At 37.2% G+C, this 19,151-nt stretch overlaps 1 protein-coding gene and 1 non-coding gene across 2 annotated transcripts in view; one reads left to right on the plus strand and one right to left on the minus strand.

Moving 5' to 3' along the window:
- CCDC39 (coiled-coil domain 39 molecular ruler complex subunit) overlaps window positions 1–18,027 on the plus strand; it is a 60,716-nt gene extending 42,689 nt beyond the window's left edge. Inside the window, exons 14-20 of the mRNA XM_066240934.1 lie at window positions 2,042–2,165; window positions 13,458–13,617; window positions 14,033–14,139; window positions 15,513–15,653; window positions 15,792–15,968; window positions 16,113–16,198; window positions 17,300–18,027. Of these exons, the coding sequence (XP_066097031.1) occupies window positions 2,042–2,165; window positions 13,458–13,617; window positions 14,033–14,139; window positions 15,513–15,653; window positions 15,792–15,968; window positions 16,113–16,198; window positions 17,300–17,453 (949 nt within the window). The 3' untranslated portion in view covers window positions 17,454–18,027. The remainder of the gene's footprint in view (window positions 1–2,041; window positions 2,166–13,457; window positions 13,618–14,032; window positions 14,140–15,512; window positions 15,654–15,791; window positions 15,969–16,112; window positions 16,199–17,299) is intronic.
- On the minus strand, window positions 12,864–12,965 carry LOC136312364 (U6 spliceosomal RNA). The gene has a single exon (XR_010726959.1). It is a non-coding gene; the product is annotated as a U6 spliceosomal RNA (small nuclear RNA).
- Window positions 18,028–19,151: the final 1,124 nt, after the last annotated feature.

The following is a 19,151-nucleotide window of genomic DNA, read 5'->3' on the forward strand; positions in this document are numbered from 1 at the left end:
TACCATGGTGTATATGTGCCACATCTTCTTTTTCCAGTCTTCTATTTTTTTTATATTGATTAAAACCTTTAAGCAAACTCTTGGCCAATACAACAAGAATCCATAAAAGAGTAGTGTCCTTAACAAGTTCACCAAGTCCAAGTTGGCCCCAACACCATGCCAAGTCCCTGATAAATGCAACCCAACTCCAATTCAGTCTGTTAGGAGCTGTCCCAAGGAGCAGGAGTCCAGGAAAAGTCCGCATGGCACTGGAATTGTTGTCATAATTCTATACTTTGCAGCTCACATCCAAGTCCCAATGACTGCTGCTTCTAGCTGGTAATGATTCAGGTAGACTGGAAAAGCCATCTGCAGCATGTGTGGAGATGGAGCTTCTGTTCTCTGCTGCCTGGAGAGATGAGACCAGGTTGCTTTTCCCTGGAGCTCTGCGACTGTGGCTTGGTAAAGAGAACCTTGGGATACACTAAGCTGGGTGGCAAAGGTAGATTCATAATAGAAGTTGGCAAAAGGGGGAAAGAGAGCTCTAAATTAGGAGTAGGTCTCAGCCTGAAATATGAGTGGGGCATTGAGGAAAGAAGAATAAAGGAAACACTATATATTAAACAAAGCAGCAGAAAATAGGACTATCAACACCCACAACAGAGATCTTCGAGGGAAGAATCAAAAACCTGACTATTCAGGCAAGACATAGTTAAGTGGCGCTTGTGCAAATGAGATCAGTTTACCTGCTTCTTGGAAGAAATACCCTAGCCTCGTCCACAGTGTCGTAGATGGGGCCGATGGCCCTGGGCCCCTTCAGCCTTCAGTGGCAAACCCCAGCATTCTGGGCAAGGTTAGGTCATAGGTGGCTGGAGCAGGGCTGGAAGAGACTGAACCCTCCCTTAGAGGGGTGAGGGGGAAGCCTACCTTCCAGTGTCCCTGTTTCTTCACAGCAGAGGCATGTAAGCCTGGCAGGCTTTAGCTCAATGACCTTCCTTTCCACTATTGAAACAGGACTCAGATGGCATCTTATGAAACCCTTTTGGGGCATTGGAGCCTCTAAAGGTGTATCCTAAAAGCTGGTAGTTCCCCTGATCTCTATTGGGCTTTTTCTGCCTCTTGGTATCTTAAAAGCCATGCTCAGAAGATCTCGCTGAGGGATTTGAGGATCCCCATCTGCCTATATAAATCTTTTCCATATATCTGGGGCTATTTGGAAAAAGACAAAACAGTGTTATTAGCTGGATCAAATCATTCATGTTTTAAGGCAGAAAAATATTCCATTGTATGTGTGTACAACATTTTGTTTATCCATTCATCTGTCTGTGAACGTTTGGGTTGCTTCGACCTGACTATTGTGGATAACGCTGCTATATGAACACTGGTATAAAGATGTCTCCTCGAGAATTTGCTTTCAATTCTTCTGGGTATATACCCAGAAGTGGGATTGCTGGGTCATACGGTAATTCTAATTTTTGTTTTCCATAGTGGTTGTACTATTTTACAGTCCCACCAGCAGTGCCTAAGGGTTTTAATTTCTTTACATCCTTACTAATCCTTTGTTATTTTTTTGTTTCTTTGATAGTAGCCCTCCTGATGGGTTAAGGTGATAGCTCATTGTGGTTTTGGTTTGCATTAGACTGGAGCAAAAGTTAGACATGTTTGCTTATTTTCTATTATAAAATGTTTAGATTACCTAAACTTGAGGATCCTCAGCTGTGACGTACAACTGCTGTGTGTGCGGCCTTCATGTAGGCCCCTCCTCACCTGCGTGGAAGCTTATGCCCTGAGTGAGAAGAGTGCTTTTCCCCGACCCAGGAGTCTTGTTTTCTGCCAGCATCCAGGAAACTACAGCAGGCTAACTTGTTACCTTTAAAATAGAGTGAAACCTGAGACCCTTCACACTGAATTATAAAATTGAAAAGTGAGGACATATTTAATCTGAGTACAGTAGTAACACAAATATAAAAGGCTTTAATAAAAGCACTTTAGTCCTTTAAAAAAAGTATTTTTCAGTACTTTAGAAAAAGTATTTTTCTTTTTCTTTTTCTTTCCATTGTAGTGCTGAGTTTCATGAGCAGTTAAGTAAAATTGATAAGCTGAAGAATAGGTATGAGATTCTTACTGCTGTTATGCTGCCTCCTGAAGGGGAAGAGGAGAAAACACCAGCCTATTATATCATAAAGGTAATCTTAATCGGTTCACAGTTCTGAGAGAATGAAGTATCCTTTTTTATTAACAGCCAAAACGGCATTTTTTTCCATGAAATTTCAAACTTTATAGCACTCTAGTAACTACTGCACTTAATTAGGGCCACAAAACTTGAATTGTTAATGGAAGTACTGAGGCTCTATTAATTTTATGCACCTCCCATCCATGAGGTCAAAGAGAGGGCTGGATTATTCTTTGACTTTTTTTTCCCATCTTTGTGCTACCATTTTTCCTCATTTCTTCAAGATGTGTAATATCTGTACCCTAAGACCTGCTATCACTCTGAGTGTCTTTAACATACATGTGACAATCTGTTCAACAGCTCAGGCTCAAAGCTTGTACTTCCCTATAGCCACCCATTCATATGGCCAAACCATCTAGACCTTATCATTACCTGGAGTTACACCACCTCTGGAATCTTATACTCCATTTTCTCATGCATTCCTGGGGTGGCAGATAGCCAGAGAGGAAGAGAGGCTGTCCCTTTGCCTTCATCGTAGGTGACAAACTGAACAGGTGAATCTGCTCTGCGCTTCCTACTGTTTGAGAGTTGTCTGCTATCTCGTGATTATGCTTACCTAGTTAACCCATGATGGAAATTTCAGAGGTGAGTAGGAATTGGATGTCATTCCCTTCCTGAACACTTCTTTTTTTTTAAAATTTATTTATTAAATTTAATGCAGTGACATTGATAAATCAGGGTACATATGTTTAGAGAAAACATCTCTAGATTATTTTGACATTTGATTGTGCTGTATACCCCTCCCCCAAAGTTAAATGGTCTTCTGTCACCTATCTGGTTTTCTTTGTGCCCCTCCCCTCCCCCAACCCCTCTCTCCTTCTTCACCCCCTCCCTCCTCCCCCCAGTCCCCACCCCCCACCTCTGTTGCCATCACATTCTTGTTCATGTCTCTGAGTCTCATTTTTATGTCCCTTCTATGTATGGATTCATATAGTTCTTAGTTTTTTTTTCTGATTTACTTATTTCACTCCGTATAATGTTATCAAGGTCCATCCATGTTATTGTAAATGATCCGATGTCATCATTTCTTATGGCTGAGTAGTATTCCATAGTATATATGTACCAAAGCTTTTTAATCCACTCATCCTCTGACAGACACTTGGGCTGTTTCCAGATCTTCGCTATTGTGAACAATGCTGCCACAAACATGGGGGTGCATTTCTCCTTTTGGAGCCGTTCTATGGTGTCCTTGGGGTATATTCCTAAAAGTGGGATAGCTGGGTCAAAAGGCAGTTCGATTTTCAGTTTTTTGAGGAATCTCCATACTGTTTTCCACAGTGGCTGCACCAGTCTGCATTCCCACCAGCAGTGCAGGAGGGTTCCCTTTTCTCCACATCCTCGCTAGCACTTATTCTGTGTTGTTTTGTTGATAAACACCATTCTGACTAGTGTGAGGTGATATCTCATTGTAGTTTTAATTTGCATTTCTCTAATGATTAGTGATGTTGAGCATTTTTTCATATGCCTATTGGCCATCTGTATGTCCTCTTTGGAGAAGTGTCTATTCATCTCTTTTGCCCATTTTTGGATTGGGTTGTTTGTCTTCCTGGTGTTGAGTTTTACAAGTTCTTTATAAATTTTGGTTATTAACCCCTTATCAGACGTATTGTCAAATATGTTCTCCCATTGTGTAGTTTGTCTTTTTATTCTGTTCTTGTTGTCTTTAGCTGTGCAAAAGCTTTTTAGTTTGATACAGTCCCATTTGTTTATCCTGTCTTTTATTTCACTTCCCCGTGGAGATAAATCAGCAAATATATTGCTCCGAGAGATGTCCGAGTGCTTACTGCCTATGTTTTCTTCTAAGATGCTTATGGTTTCACGGCCTACATTTAAGTCTTTTATCCATTTTGAGTTTATTTTTGTGCGTGGTGTAAGCTGGTGATCTAGTTTCATTTTTTTTGCAGGTAGCTGTCCAATTTTCCCAACACCATTTGTTAGAGAGGCTGTCTTTACTCCATTGTATTTCCTTACCTCCTTTGTCAAATATCAGTTGTCCATAGAACTGTGGGTTTATTTCTGGGTTCTCTGTTCTGTTCCATTTATCTATATACCTGTTCTTATGTCAGTACCAGGCTGTTTTGAGTACAACGGCCTTGTAGTATAACTTGATATCAGGAAGTGTGTTACCTCCCACTTTCTTCTTCTTTTTTAAGATTACTGAGGCTATTTGTGTTCTCTATTTGTTCCATATAAATTTTTGGAATATGTGGTCTATATCTTTGAAGTATGTCATTGGTATTTTAATTGGTATTGCATTGAAGTTATAGATTGCTTTGGGTAATATAGACATTTTAATGATGTTTATTCTTCCTAACCATAAACATGGTATATGCTTCCACTTGTTTGTATCTTCCTTGATTTCTTTTATCAATGCTTTGTAATTTTCCGAGTACAAGTCTTTAGTCTCCTTGGTTAAGTTTATTCCTAGGTACTTTATTTTTTTGGTTGTAATTGTGAAGGGGATTGTTTCCTTAATTTCTCTTTCTGACTGTTCATTGTTGGTGTATAAAAATGCCTCTGATTTCTGAGTATTGATTTTATATCCTGCTATTTTGCTGAATTCATTTATCATGTCCAGTAGCTTTTGGACTGAGACTTTAGGGTTTTCTATATACAATATCATATCATCTGCAAATAAGATAGTTTTACTTCTTCTTTTCCAACTTGAATGCCTTTTATTTCTTCTTCTTGTCTGATTGCTGTGGCTAGGACTTCCAGGACCATGTTAAATAAGAGTGGTGAAAGGGGGCACCCCTGCCTTGTTCCTGGTCTTAAGGGTATTGCTTTTAATTTTTGCCCATTGAGTATGATGTTGGCTGTGGGTTTCTCATAGATGGCTTTTATCATGTTGAGGTATGTTCTCTGTGTTCCCACTTTGCTGAGAGTTTTGATCATGAATGGGTGCTGGATTTTATCAAATGCTTTTTCTGCATCTATTGAAATTATCATATGGTTTTTCTCCTTCTTTTTGTTTATGTGATGAATCACATTGATTGATTTACGAATATTGTACCAGCTTTGCTTCCCCAGAATAAATCCCACTTGATCATGGTGTATGATTTTTTCCATATATTGTTGGATCCGGTTTGCTAATATTTTGTTGAGGATTTTAGCATCTATATTCATCAGAGATATTGGCCTATAATTTTCTTTCTTTGTGTTGTCTTTGCATGGTTTTGGAATCAGAATTATGTTCGCCTCATAAAAGGAGCCTGGAAGTCTTTCTTCCTCTCGAATTTTTTGAAATAGTTTGAGAAGGATAGGAGTTAGTTCTTCTTTGAATATTTGGTAGAATTCTGTTGTGAAGCCATCGGGCCCTGGACTTTTCTTTGTTGGGAGTTTTTTGATAACTGTTTCGATCTCATTTGTTGTAATTGGTCTGTTTAGGTTTTCTGATTCTTCCAGATTGATTTTTGGAAGATTGTATGTTTCAAGAAATTTGTCCATTTCATCTAGGTTGTCTATTTTTTTGGCATACAGTTCTTCATAGTATTTTCTTACAATATTTTGTATTTCTGTTGTGTCAGTTGTTATTTCTCCCCTCTCATTTCTAATTTTATTTATTTGAGTCCTGTCTCTCTTTTTCTTGGTGAGTCTACTTAAAGGTTCATCAATCTTGTTTACCTTTTCAAAGAACCAGCTCCTGGTTTCATTGATCCTCTGCATTGTTTCTTTAGCCTCTATGTCATTTATTTCTGCTCTGATCTTTATTATTTCCTTCCTTCTACTACATTTGGGCTTTACTTGCTGTTCTTTTTCTAATTCTTTTAGATGCAGGGTTAAGTTGTTTATTTGAGCTTTTTCTAGCTTCTGAAAGTGTGCCTGTAGTGCTATGAACTTCCCTCTCAGCACTGCTTTTGCTGTGTCCCATAAATTTTGAGTTGTTGTATGCTCATTGTCATTCGTTTCTAGGAATTTTTTTATTTCTTCTTTGATCTCATTCTTAATCCGTTCATTATTTAACACCCTGCTATTTAGTTTCCATGTGTTTGAGAATTTTTGAGCTTCTCTGTTGTGATTCATTTGTAGTTTCATGCCGTTGTGATCAGAGAAAGTGCTTGATATGATTTCAGTCTTCTTAAATTTGTTGAGAGCACTTTTGTGCCCTAACATGTGGTCTATCCTAGAGAATGTACCATGAGCACTTGAAAAGAATGTATATTCTGCTGCTTTAGGGTGAAAGGTTCTGAAGATATCTATTAAATCGAGTTGATCTAGTGTTTCCAATAAGTCTGCTGTTTCTTTGTTAATTTTCTTTCTTGAGGATCTATCTAGTGATGTTAGTGGGGTATTGAAATCCCCTACTATTATAGTATTGCTGTTGATCTTGCCCTTTAAATCCATCAAAATCTGCTTTATATATTTGGGTGCTCCTATATTAGGTGCATAGATATTTATAATAGTTATATCTTCCTGTTGGATTACTCCCTTTATCATTATGTAGTGGCCTTCTTTATCTCTTACTATATCCTTTGTTTTAAAGTCCAATTTGTCTGATATAAGTATTGCTACCCCAGCTTTTTTTCCATTTCCGTTTGCATGAAATGTTTTTTTCCATCCTTTTATCTTCAATCTATGTGTGTCTTTTGTTCTAAGGTGTGTCTCTTGTAGACAACATATGTATGGGTCCTGTTTTCTTATCCACACAGCTACCCTATGTCTTTTGATTGGATCATTTAATCCATTTACATTTAAGGTTATTATTGATATGTAGTTGTTTATTGCCATTTTCTCCTTTAAAGGTGTATTCCTTTTTTGCTATATTCTTTTCCCAATTTGATCTGTTTACAACAGGCACCTTAACATTACCTGCAGCATTGGTTTGGTTGTAATGAATTCCTTGAGATGTTTTCTGTCTGGGAAGCTTTTTATTTCTCCTTTGATTTTAAATGATAACCTTGCTGGATAAAGTAGTCTTGGTTGTAGGTTCTTGTTCTGCATTACTTTGAATATTTCTTGCCATTCCCTTCTGGCCTCAAGTGTTTCTGTTGAGAAGTTGGATGTCATCCTTATGGGGGTTCCTTTGTAGGTGATAACTTTTCTTTCTCTTGCAGCTTTTAATATTTTCTCTTTATTGCTTAGCTTTGGTATTTTAATTATGATGTGTCTTGGTGTAGGTTTCTCTGGGTTTCTCTTTAATGGAGTCCTCTGTGCTTCTTGGACTTGTGAGCATTTCTCTTGCATTAATTTAGGGATGTTTTCAGCTATGATATAATTGAAGAACATCTCTATTCCTTGTTCCTTTTCTTTTTCAGGAACCCCTATGATGCGATGTTATTTCTCTTCATGTTGTCACAGAGCTCTCTAAGAGTTTCCTCTGACTCTTTGAGTCTCTTTTGTTCTCTGCTTTCATGCCTTCATTCCAGTTGTCCTCTAACTTGCTGATTCGATCCTCTGCTCTATCTATCCTGTTTTTAATTCCTTCCATTGTGGTCTTTATTTCTGATATTGTATTTGTCATCTCCGACTGATTCTTTTTTATACTTGCTATTTCTTTATTTAGGTGTTCATAGTGACCATCCATTGTTGTTCTAAGATCCCTAAGCATCCTTACAATCATTATTTTGAACTCCGCATCTGTAAGTTTGATTATTTCCATATCACTCAATTCATCTCCTGAAGGTGTCACTTGTGGTTTCATTTGGATTGCACTTTTTTGTCTTCTCATTGTGTTTGGGTGTTTTATTTGTAGAGTTGGTTGAGTCTAGGCTTGGTGTTGTCTGCCTCTAGTTTTCAGTTGTTATTTTTAGGTCTTCTTGGGTTGGTATCAACTGTTATCTGTAATCCACTTTTGGATTTGGGCAGCTTTGAAGTCTTGATTTGTTTGTTTTCTTAACAGATGATAGTCTTGTTTACTGATCTCAGCAGGGGGCTTCCTTGAAACTGTATCCAGGAATGCGGTGGGTGTAACCTGAGACTCTGAAGGCCTCTTTAGCCAGCTAATCTCACTGGGGGCAGGGTGTTTTCTCAGCTTCAGTAGGGGGAGGTGTATCTCAGATCTCCACGGAGACCTGAGTTACTGCTCCTCCTCCCCACTTCTTGTTTTCAGCTGTGTCTTGTTGCACTGATTGGAGCTGGATAGATGTCCGGAGATCTCTGGTCCGGAAGCACTTCAGCTCTGTTTTGTGAAAGGTTCAGTCCCTTCCCCAGCTATGGCCACCTCCAGCATGGATGAGTCAGCTTTTTTAGTTCATTTCCTGTATTCCTTAGCCCCTCACAGTCTGTCCCTCTCCCTGTCCTTTCCAGTTGGGAGATAAGCTGGTATTTTCAACACACCTCGCTCCCTGGTTGCCAGGTAAGTGGCTGTGAGCAGTAGTTTCTGCTCTTTTCCCTATGTGTGATCCCTTCTGGGCTCTCAGCCTCACCCCCCCCCCCTCCGTTCCTGTAAGCAGAGGAGATTCAGGTACTCCATACCAGTATTATTGTGGCTTCTTCTTTGCTCCTTGGTTTTTGAGAGCTGTTCTTGCAGTTCAGAGTTGGTTTTTCATGCTGATTTTTCCTAAATTGATTTGTATTCCAGTTTGGTGGTGAGAGCTGGGCGTATGTGCGTCGGCCTACTCCACTGCCATCTTCTCTCCCTCCCTTTCCTGAACACTTCTATATGTATCTTTCTATGTAAAAATATCTTGAACAGGTGTGATTTCCTTTACAGAGAATATTAGGAAGTTATTAAAAACACCACAAAAGAGGAATGGAAATTGTGACTTTAACTCATTCTTCCTGTCCCACTATGTGGGTAGGAGTAGGCAGATCTCCCAATTCACACCTTAAGAGACTGGCCCCTCTGGGTGCTTCCTCCCTTTTGATTTAAAATCTTCCAAGTTTCTTTCTGTAGTCTTTCTTTGAGGCTGCCCCTAACACATACCCTAAGCATGACATCCTGCCACTGCCTCAGGAAATTCTACCTAACCACTATGAGAAATGAGGCCCAGTTCCCAGACCCTTTTCTCCAATTCAGTCTATAGTATGTCAGGGTTCTGCCCAATATTCAGGACTTTCTTCTTCTCAGGTTGTGAAGGGTTCCCAAGGAGTGAGGGTAGGCTCTAGTTTGTTAAGCATAGGGAAGAAGTTAGATGTGGCATCCCAATTGTTTCTCTATCAAGGACTGTAATGAGTTACCTGAAAGCACTGGTGTTATAGTGTCTTTGTCCATGTCTTGGTTTTATCACTGACCAGGTAGGTGACCTTGAATGAGTTACTTAATCACTTGGCCTTGCAAAATGACAACGATAACATTGTTACATTTGTTGTGAGAGTGAGAAAATATATATAAAGCCCTTAAGACAGAGCCTGGAACAAAATGAACCCTCAATAAATGTTAGCTGTCATCGTTGTTATTGCTGTTATGATAATAATATTCCAGTTCTTAGGAAAACCGGCCCATTTTATGAGGAAGAGTATTCCTTTTGTTCACAGTGAAGGTTCTGAATAAGTGCCTGCATGTTAACTGAGTTGAGCTGATCCTACACATCTCAATTTTTTGATGCCACACTTCACATTGCACCTTCTCCAGGGTTCACAGCTAACCAGTTATTCCTATTTTTCCTTGTATAGCAGACCTACATGTTTTACGCATAACATTTCACATATGCTGGATGTGTAAAGATTAAACTTTATTTCTTTATAAATAAACTCAATGAGTCTTATGTTAAGAAAAATTATTCATGCTCTGAAAATGGGAAAAGCCATCATCAGTGGGTGTGCAGAAGATTAGGCATTTTCTGATGTGCCCTCCAGGGATTATCTGATTCTGTGGGAAGGTATGCCTTTGACAGATTTTCTATAGACTAACCTACCTTAAAACCCTGTAATGATAGATGTTGATTTGTAGAAAACTGATAGTAAATCACATGATTCTTGTCTAAAATGCAAATGAACTTTGACTACTAGAAACACAATTGACATGCTCTGAGAAAGATAACCAAGCATTATATTTTATTGCCCTAAAAAGGTATTATATAGTTTCATATCTATAAGCTAATTTATTTCAGCATTTCTCTGTATATATATTAAATCTGTTCTAATTCTCCCTTTGAACTTGTCTAAACATCTTACTAGTTGATTTTACAGAAAGGGATGGGAGTGAGAAGTATCATCTCATAGTTACTTCACTTTAGCTGTTCATTGATTGTTGTATGTGCCTTGACTAGGAAAGCCCAGGGTTCAAACTGGTGACCTCAGTGATCCGGGTTGATGCTTTATCCACTGCACCACCTCAGGCCAGGTGAATAAAATCTTTGACACATATTCCCTTTACATTTGCATGGGAATAATTAACTCTTTGAAACTACTTCAGCAGTTCACCACTGGAAAAAACTTAAAACAGATTTAAGATGTACATTTAGTCAGATCAGGGTTTTTTATCTTCCTTATGTCTTTTAACATTCCCCACCCCCTGCAAGTCGATCTTTCCTGATGGGCACATGTATGTATGTTTATAGCACTGAGGATGAGGAATTTGGTCACAGTATACTGGGTCCTGCATGTTGTATTTAAGGGGTACACAAACTACAGCCTCTGGGCCAAAAACTGCCCCATGCTTGTTTTATACTAACACCATCTCATTCGGTTATATATTGTCAGTGGCTGCGTTCATGCTGCAATAGCAATGTATTATGTACAAGTAGTTTTGACAGTTAGAATGGCCCATAAAGCCTAAAATATGTACTATTCTGGCCTTTACAAATGAACTTTGCTGACCCCTTGTACTAGTTTGCTAGAGCTGCCATAACAAAGTACTAGAAATGAGGCAATTTAAACTATAGAAGTGTATTGTCTCACAGTTCTGAAAGCTAGTAGAAGTCTGAGATGAAGGTGTCAACAGGATTGGTTCCTTCTGAGGCTACTGAGGGAGAATCTGTTCTGTGCTTCTGGTGGTTTGCTGGTGGTCTGTGACGTTCCTTGGCTTTTGGAAGCATCACCTTGATCTCTTGCCTTCAGTTTCACATGGCGCTCTTCAGTCTTCCCTCCATGAATGTCTGTATCTCTGTCCAGATTTCCCATTTAGGACACCAGTCTCATGGAATTAGGGCCCAGTTTAATGACCTTATGGTAACTTGACTACATTTGCAAAGACCCTACTTCCAAATAAGGTCACATTCTGAGTAACTGGGGGTTAGGACTTCAACGTCTCTTTTTGGGGAAACAATTCAATCCATAGCCCTCATTTTTGTTCCTGCAATAGGCTCTTGTCTGTGGGGCACACATGGTTTTGTTTTCCCTCCCCTAGTGCCTTCTAGTATTTAACTCTTTAAGAGCCAGACAGAAAAATATATTGGTAACCAATAAAGGACTGGACTCTTTTAAATCTCATATCCAGGTTCCTAGTAGTCTTTGCAAAGAAACAGTCACTTTGTCAATGTAATGAAATGGTCCAGTGAAATTACTAGAAAACTATTTTAAAATGTTGACATAAATGTACAAATAACAGTTTTCCCCTCAAATATCAGATCTTCTAATCCAGGGTAAAAGGTATACATTATATAAACTTTGACTTAGAGGTAAATGGAATCAGAATTTTAGAAGTTTAAGGTATATGTGGAATTAAATCAGAAATTTTATAAGTGAACAAATTCAACCCCTTCTAAAGTGAACTCAAAGAAGGGAAGTGAATTATTTAATGTTACTCACTAGTATGAAATCTGCAACTAACTTCTAGCTATTTTAATTTATTCTAGCTCCCCTACTACATTGTATTTTGGATGAAATCATTGCTAATTCTAGACTCAACTTAAAAGAATTAGATATAATTTATCTAAAAATATTTTTGCGCCTGACCTGTGGTGGCACAGTGGATGAAGCGTCGACCTGGAATGCTGAGGTTGCCGGTTCAAAACCCTGGGCTTGCCCGGTCAAGGCACATATGGGAGTTTAAGCTTCCTGCTCCTCCTCTCTCTCTCTCTCTCTCTCTCTCTCTCTCCTCTAAAATGAATAAATAAATAAAAATTAAAAATATTTTTGCTACTTTTTTATTATATACTATTACGTACTGTGTTATACATATTTTTGTAGCATAACACAAATCTAGGTGAAAACATTAATAATTGAAATATTACCAAAACTTTTTTTACAATGACCATATTCTGGTTTAAATACACACAATTAGGGATTGAATAATGAACAAATGAAATTATTAGTTGATTTTGACTAAAAATGGGTTTGGGGCACTTTTAAATATATGTGCATACTTTCTCTTCCTGTTAACCCTTAATCAGAGTAGTTCTTTGGAATGTGTAATTCAGCTCGAGAGAGTTTAGCCCAATGACAGAGGGAAGATGAAAGTGTCACTATATCCACTCACTGAGGAATTTCTGGTTTTCAGCAATTTATAAACTTAATTCTTCCTAGCCACATTTATCACAATTACTTTTTCATAATTTAAAAAAAGTTTAAAATGCGGTAAAATATACATAAAATTAGCCATTTTAACAATTTTAAGGGTGCAGTTCAATGGTACTAAGTATATTCATATTGTTGTAATATAACAAACACCACTACTCATCTCCAGAGCTGTTTTCACCTAAAACAAACTACCCATTTAACAGTAACCCCCCATAAACCCCCTGCCCCAAACCCTGGCAGTCACCAAGTACCTCAAATTTGACTACTCGAGGTACTTCACGTAAATGGAATCATGCAGATTTCTCCTTCTGAAAATAAAGAATGCTTCACAACTTGTCATTCTTGTGTAGGGGCCATGCTAATCTCCCCTCTGTATAGTTTCAATTTTAGTTTGTGCTATTGAAGTGTATACTCTAATTTTAACATTACTAACGGCTCAAAAATTTTTAAATATTATTCCTAAAAACACATATAAACATAACTCATTTGGAAATACTTTCCTGGGTACACCTGGCCTCAACTCTTTTATTCCTAAGATAAAAAGTGAGAAAGTGTTCTTAAGCCTCTTTCTGGCCACAAAAATACATTCATTTAATATCTACTTTGAAACTTTCTTCTTGTTAACTTTATTTCCCTTCCCAATAAGTTTATACCTGCTTAACTTTTGGGTAATGTTTCCTGGAGAGTTTAATGTAGCTTTGGTTACTACATTTCCATCAGTTTTGCATTCTATGTACTATATTTTGAAGGCCTTAAGGATTTGATCTTCTACTGTATATCAGGTGAAATAGATGGTGCTTTATGTCCACCTCAAGGCAAATTGGTATTGTTAACTATTTCCTGCTCTGAAAAGACATTCTTCCCCATGAGAAATACTTTAATCATTCTATTCCATATTTTATAGGCTGCTCAACAAAAAGAAGAACTTCAAAGGGAAGGTGACAGCTTGGATGCTAAGATCAACAAAGCTGAAAAAGAAATCCATGCTCTAGAAAACACTTTCCAAATGGTGAAGAGTTGCAACAACAATTACAAACAATCTTTTAAAAAAATTACTCCATCTAGTATGTAGGAATTAACATTTAATGAATATATGCAATGAACACTGTAATTATTTTTTTAAAAGGAGCAATGTGAGATATGGAAAACAAAACTGTACCATGTTTGATTGAATCAGAAAACTACCCCTTTTAAAATAAATGCTAAGGTGTTATTTCCATTATTAGTTCTAATGATACAGCGTATCACTTCTCTAGGGGATTCATTTAAAATCTGTAGAAAATAGCAGCACAGTAGCTGATCTATGTTGACTAAACAAGAGTGGCTACTACATAGGTCCATACTGGTTTTTTTTAACAAGTTGACATAAGAAATATAACTTTTCATAGGAATGTTAGAACTTCATAATATATGTAAGACTTTAATATTGCTTTCTATGCAGTATGTTAAAATTTAAACTAAAGATTCTCTAAATTCTAGGTGAGGAGTATGAACTAAAACTCCAACTAGAAGAACAGAAAAGAGCTGCTGATGAAAAATACAGATACAAACAAAGACAAATCAGAGAGCTACAGAGAGATATCCAGGTAAATTCTACAGGCTTTTGATATATTGTACAAAGATAGTTTCTTTTGTTTTTTTTTTATTTTTTTATTTTTCTGAAGTGAGAAGCAGGGAGGCAGAGACAGACTCCCACATGCGCCCTACCGGGATCCACCCTGCATGCCCACTAGGGGGCAATGCTCTGTCCATCAGGGGTGTCACTCTGTTGCAACCGGAGCCATTCTAGCACCTGAGGCAGAGAGGCCATGGAGCCATCCTCAATTCCCAGGCCAACTTTGCTCCAATGGAGCCTTGCCTGTGGGAGGGGAAGATTGAGATAGAGAGAAAGGAGAGGAGGAAAGTTGGAGAAGCAGATGGGTGCTTCCCATGTGCCCTGGCCAGGAATCGAACCCAGAACTTCCACATGCCAGGCTAATGCTCTACCACTGAGCTAGCCAGCCAGGGCTCAAATATAGTTTTTTAGAAAAGTAAATAGTAAGAGATAAGTCTCATTTAAATAAAAAATAGTGATTAAAATACTAGGTAAAATCCCAGTGTTAAGTATAGGATGCACTCCTGATCATCACTTAATTGGTTGATGAATCATTGCTAGTTAACTATATTTATCCTTTATTTAATGTATTTTTATTTCATTCAACTTCTTAAATATCACCTTAAAGATTGCTCCATAAAATAAAAAAACTTGAAAGATAAAAATAATCTAGTACATGGGTTCAATTCCCGGCCAGGGCACACAGGAGAAGTGCCCATCTGCTTCTCCACCCTTCTCCCTCTCCTTTCTATCTCTCTTCCCCTCCTGCAGCCAAGGCTCCATTGGAGCAAAGTTGGCCCAGGTGCTGAAGTTGACTCCATGGTCTCCGCCTCAGGTGCTAGAATGGCTCCGGTTACAGCAGAGTGACACCCCAGAGGGGACGAGCATCACCCCTTGGTGGGCGTGCTGAGTGGATCCCGGTTGGGCACATGCGAGAATCTGTCTGTCTGCTCCCCCCCACCCCCCAGGGTTCTCACTTCAGAAAAATACAAAAGAAAAAAAATTTTAAAAAAACTAGTACAAAGAAGTATGAAAGCACATCACTGAAAGAAAACAATGTGCTTGGTAAGCAGGCTCTACATATAAGTTTTTGGGTTGGTTTTTTTTTGTGGTTAAAGTCAAAGGAACAGATGAATTATGAATCTGAAAATTGCTTGCTTTCAACAGTAATTGTATTATGTTTCCAAGTACAACAATACTTTCCAGTGGAATTATATACAAAGCAATCATAAAACTATTATATCAATATATATTATTTATCAATAGATTATAATAGTAAAAAAAACATGAATTAAGATTAAGTGAATACTTGACAAATGGCAAGTTATTTTTGATTCTAATATGTTAAAACTTTATTTTCTGCAGAGCATGGAAAATACTTTAGAAGACATAGAACATTCAACAAATCACGTCAAAGAAAAATTAGCAGAGAAGCAGGCTTCTTCATTTCAACTAAGTAAAGAAATTGAGGAGCTGAAGCCAAAATTAGAGCGAGCAACTAAACAGGTATTGATATTTTAAAAAATATAACCTGTCATATTTAAGTTCTTTGAAGTTCCAAATGGTAAACCCAAATCCTTTCATTATAAAATATTAATTCTGTAAAACAGGTTTATATAATAATTGACTACTGTTGACCAACAGTGTGCAAAACTCACAAAGGAAATCCGTCTTTTGAAAGACACAAAAGATGAAACACTAGAGGAAGAAGATATCAAACTTCGTGAATTGAAACAATTTCACAAGATCATTGATGTAAAGTTAGTTGATGTCATGCAAAACGCTGAGATCCGTAGTATCCTTCAAACATACTTTCAACAGGTAGTAACTGTACCTTCTAGTTAAGTATATTTCCTAAACACTTTATAAAAATAATTTATGGCATTTATCGAATTGAAATCTATCAAAAATATTCTCCTTCTAAAATGCAGTGGTACTAATGATTGCTATTGAATATTCTTCCAGAGTGGTTTAGAACTACCCACAGCTAGTACTCAAGGCAGTCGTCAGAGTTCTAGATCTTCTTCACAGGCTTCATTATCATCAGCGAGGTAAGTGGAAGGTTAAAAAACCATCTCCAACTCTCACAGCCGCTACCTCAGTGCACCAGCCACTTCCACATTGCCACAGCGGTGGGATCTGCCAGTGCTTTCTCATCCTTACCCACTGGCCTATATGTCAGTGCCACAGATGCAACAGCCAGCAGAGCAACTTTCTTTCCAACCTGTCTCTTTTCACCATTTCCACTACAGTAGAGTGCTTTGTGACTACCAGCTGTTACAAGTAGGATAAATCAGGGTGAAATTTTGGAGGTTACATCTAGCATGATCAACCCTTATTGGGGGCAAGGGGGAGATTAACTATAAAAGGACAACTTAGATGTAGAGACAATGGAGCATGATTTTTATGATTAAAATCACACTGTAAAAATTTTGAATAGTCAGGATTTGATTTCTGCTACTTTAATGTGCTAAAAAGAAAATTATTCTTTACTTTTGCAGTTTAGTGTTATCTATAATTCTATCATCAGGATGTTCAATGAATTCTTTTGTGCTTTGCTGACAAAATAAATTAACGATGATCCTAATTTTAAAATTCCCAATCTCCTACATTGAGCAGCCACTTTTCATTAATCTATGTAAGGATTTTACAAAGACAAAGGGATGTCCTAAAGCAGAGCACAGTGGGCGGCCTCTTGAACACCCCTGAACTGTGATAAAACGTATTTTAAACTTAACATTTCAGAATTGTATAGCTCGTAATGATTTTCAAATGACTCAATTCTTTCTTCTTTCATAACCTGTCATTTTAGGCACTTTTCTCAGCACCCAAATTCCCATGTCCCCTTGTTACCTTTTGTTTAATGAATCTGCAAATCTTGAATGCTTAATGATTCCATCTCTAAATTAGTTGAAAACATTTTCCTTATAGACATACTTGTTAGGGTATTTTCTACTGGTTTGAAACTATTATATTCATGATGTTTCTTTTTTAAAAAAACTTGATTATTAATGGTCATGTTTTAAATATTAACACTATTAATACTAGGTACTTTTTGTTCTCTTTGTGGGAATTATGGTCTTTCACAATTGAGGGGAGTCTGTATTAAAATACAAATTTTTAATTAAGTTTACAATAATTTTTTCTTTTAGGTCATCTAAGAGTACCGGTCCTTCTGCCTCTCGGACTCCGATCAAGGTGCTAGAGCTCACCTTCCCAACCTCGCCCTCATCAGCGGGCAGCACCCCGAGAGCCCCTGGCAGCGGTGCCTCCAGTAATGGGAAGAGCAAAAGGGGCAGCAAGTAAACACCGACTTCTCTTTTGAACAAATGGAAAGCACAAAAACAAAAATAGTAAACACTAAATAGTTTTGGGTGCTGGAATAATGACATAGTCTTACTGAAATAACATTAGAAAATGTAATGACCAGACGAGTTTTATCCAGTGGAAAATGTAAAAACAGGTAAAGTGAAGTCAGTGGAATGTTTCATTTTATCCTTTATCTACTACCTTTTTCACAGAACGAAAGGAGTAATAGCTGATTTTATCTAGGCTACGTTATACAAGCCTAGGGAAAATGATGTGCTTCACTTAGGTTTGTTAAATTGGACAGTTCATTATTTTATACTAGTCATGCAACTACTCTTAAAATCTTCTAGGAAGAAATTTTTAAAGATTCAGAGTTTATTACACTACTATTCTCACTTAGCCTAGAAGATCCTGAAATTAAGTTTTCTTTATTCAAAGAAATTTCTTCTTTGGTGTAAAAGAATTTTAACCAGAAACTAGCATTACCCTTATCTCTTCACCAACGATTAATAGGAAAGAGAAACAATGCACATCAATAAAAATGCAGCATATATTTTTAGGAATTACTTTACTCTGATGTTTAAAGAAGTCAAACACATTAAAGATTTTGCTGTCAAGACAGACAACCAAGCATAAATAATGTATTTTCAAAGCTTTCTTGATTCAATAAACAATATAAAGAAAACTTGGTGTGATTTGGTATATACATTTAGAAAAGTAGACTAGCAGATACAAAATTCGTTATTTTAGTTAGTACTATCACTATAGCATGTTCCCAACACTTTGAAGTCTTGGAATGGAATACTATAGAGCAGGGGTAGTCAAACTTTTTATACCTACTGCTCACTTTTGTATGTTAGTACTAAAATTTTCTAACTGCCCACTGGTTCCACAGTAATGGTGATTTATAAAGTAGGGAAGTAACTTTATAAAATTTATAAAGCAGAGTTACAGCAAGTTAAAGCATATTATAATAATTACCTACCAAGTACTTTGTCAGATTTTCACTGTTTGGCAGAATAAATCTTTATAACTTACTATAGTTAAATCTTTTTATTTATACTTTGGCTGCTCCACTACTGCCCACTAGTGGGCAGTAGGGACCAGGTTGACTACCACTGCTATAGAGTATGAGTACAATGTTATTAAACTGCTTTTCAAATAGATGCATTTGCGGCTGGTCTGATGGTAGTGGGTTATCAGAACTTATTAACTTAGTGTCAAATAGATGCATTAGCTAGCATCTAAGTGCTTAATTAAGTATCCCCTTCCTCAAACCTTGGAAGAAATATTTATAGTTGTCATTGTTTAGAACTGTTATTTGCAGATCCTTCTGAAAGTCAATAGTGGTATTGTGTATTTGAAAACATTAAATTTTTAGAAATAACCAGCAAAATGTATATCCAAGTCCAATGAATTTGATTGGTAAAAATGCCAGATTACAATTTTCCACCTGAAACATTGTTCTAATGCCTGGGATTTTATAAATTCTAATAATTGTTACAGTTGCTTTTTAAGTTCTTATTCTCTGCCCTATATTACTTTGTAAATCACTTAGGATTTGAAAGGTTACATACTGTTTTATGAAGGAAGGAATTGTCTTACTAGCTGTGACTTTGGGGAAGTTCCTTGTTTTTTAAATTTGTAATATAGAGGCAGTAACAGTTACTGAAATAATCAGATAATATATATAGG

The sequence above is a fragment of the Saccopteryx bilineata genome, chromosome 8, assembly GCF_036850765.1.
Source record: "Saccopteryx bilineata isolate mSacBil1 chromosome 8, mSacBil1_pri_phased_curated, whole genome shotgun sequence".
Taxonomy (NCBI): Eukaryota; Metazoa; Chordata; class Mammalia; order Chiroptera; family Emballonuridae; genus Saccopteryx; species Saccopteryx bilineata.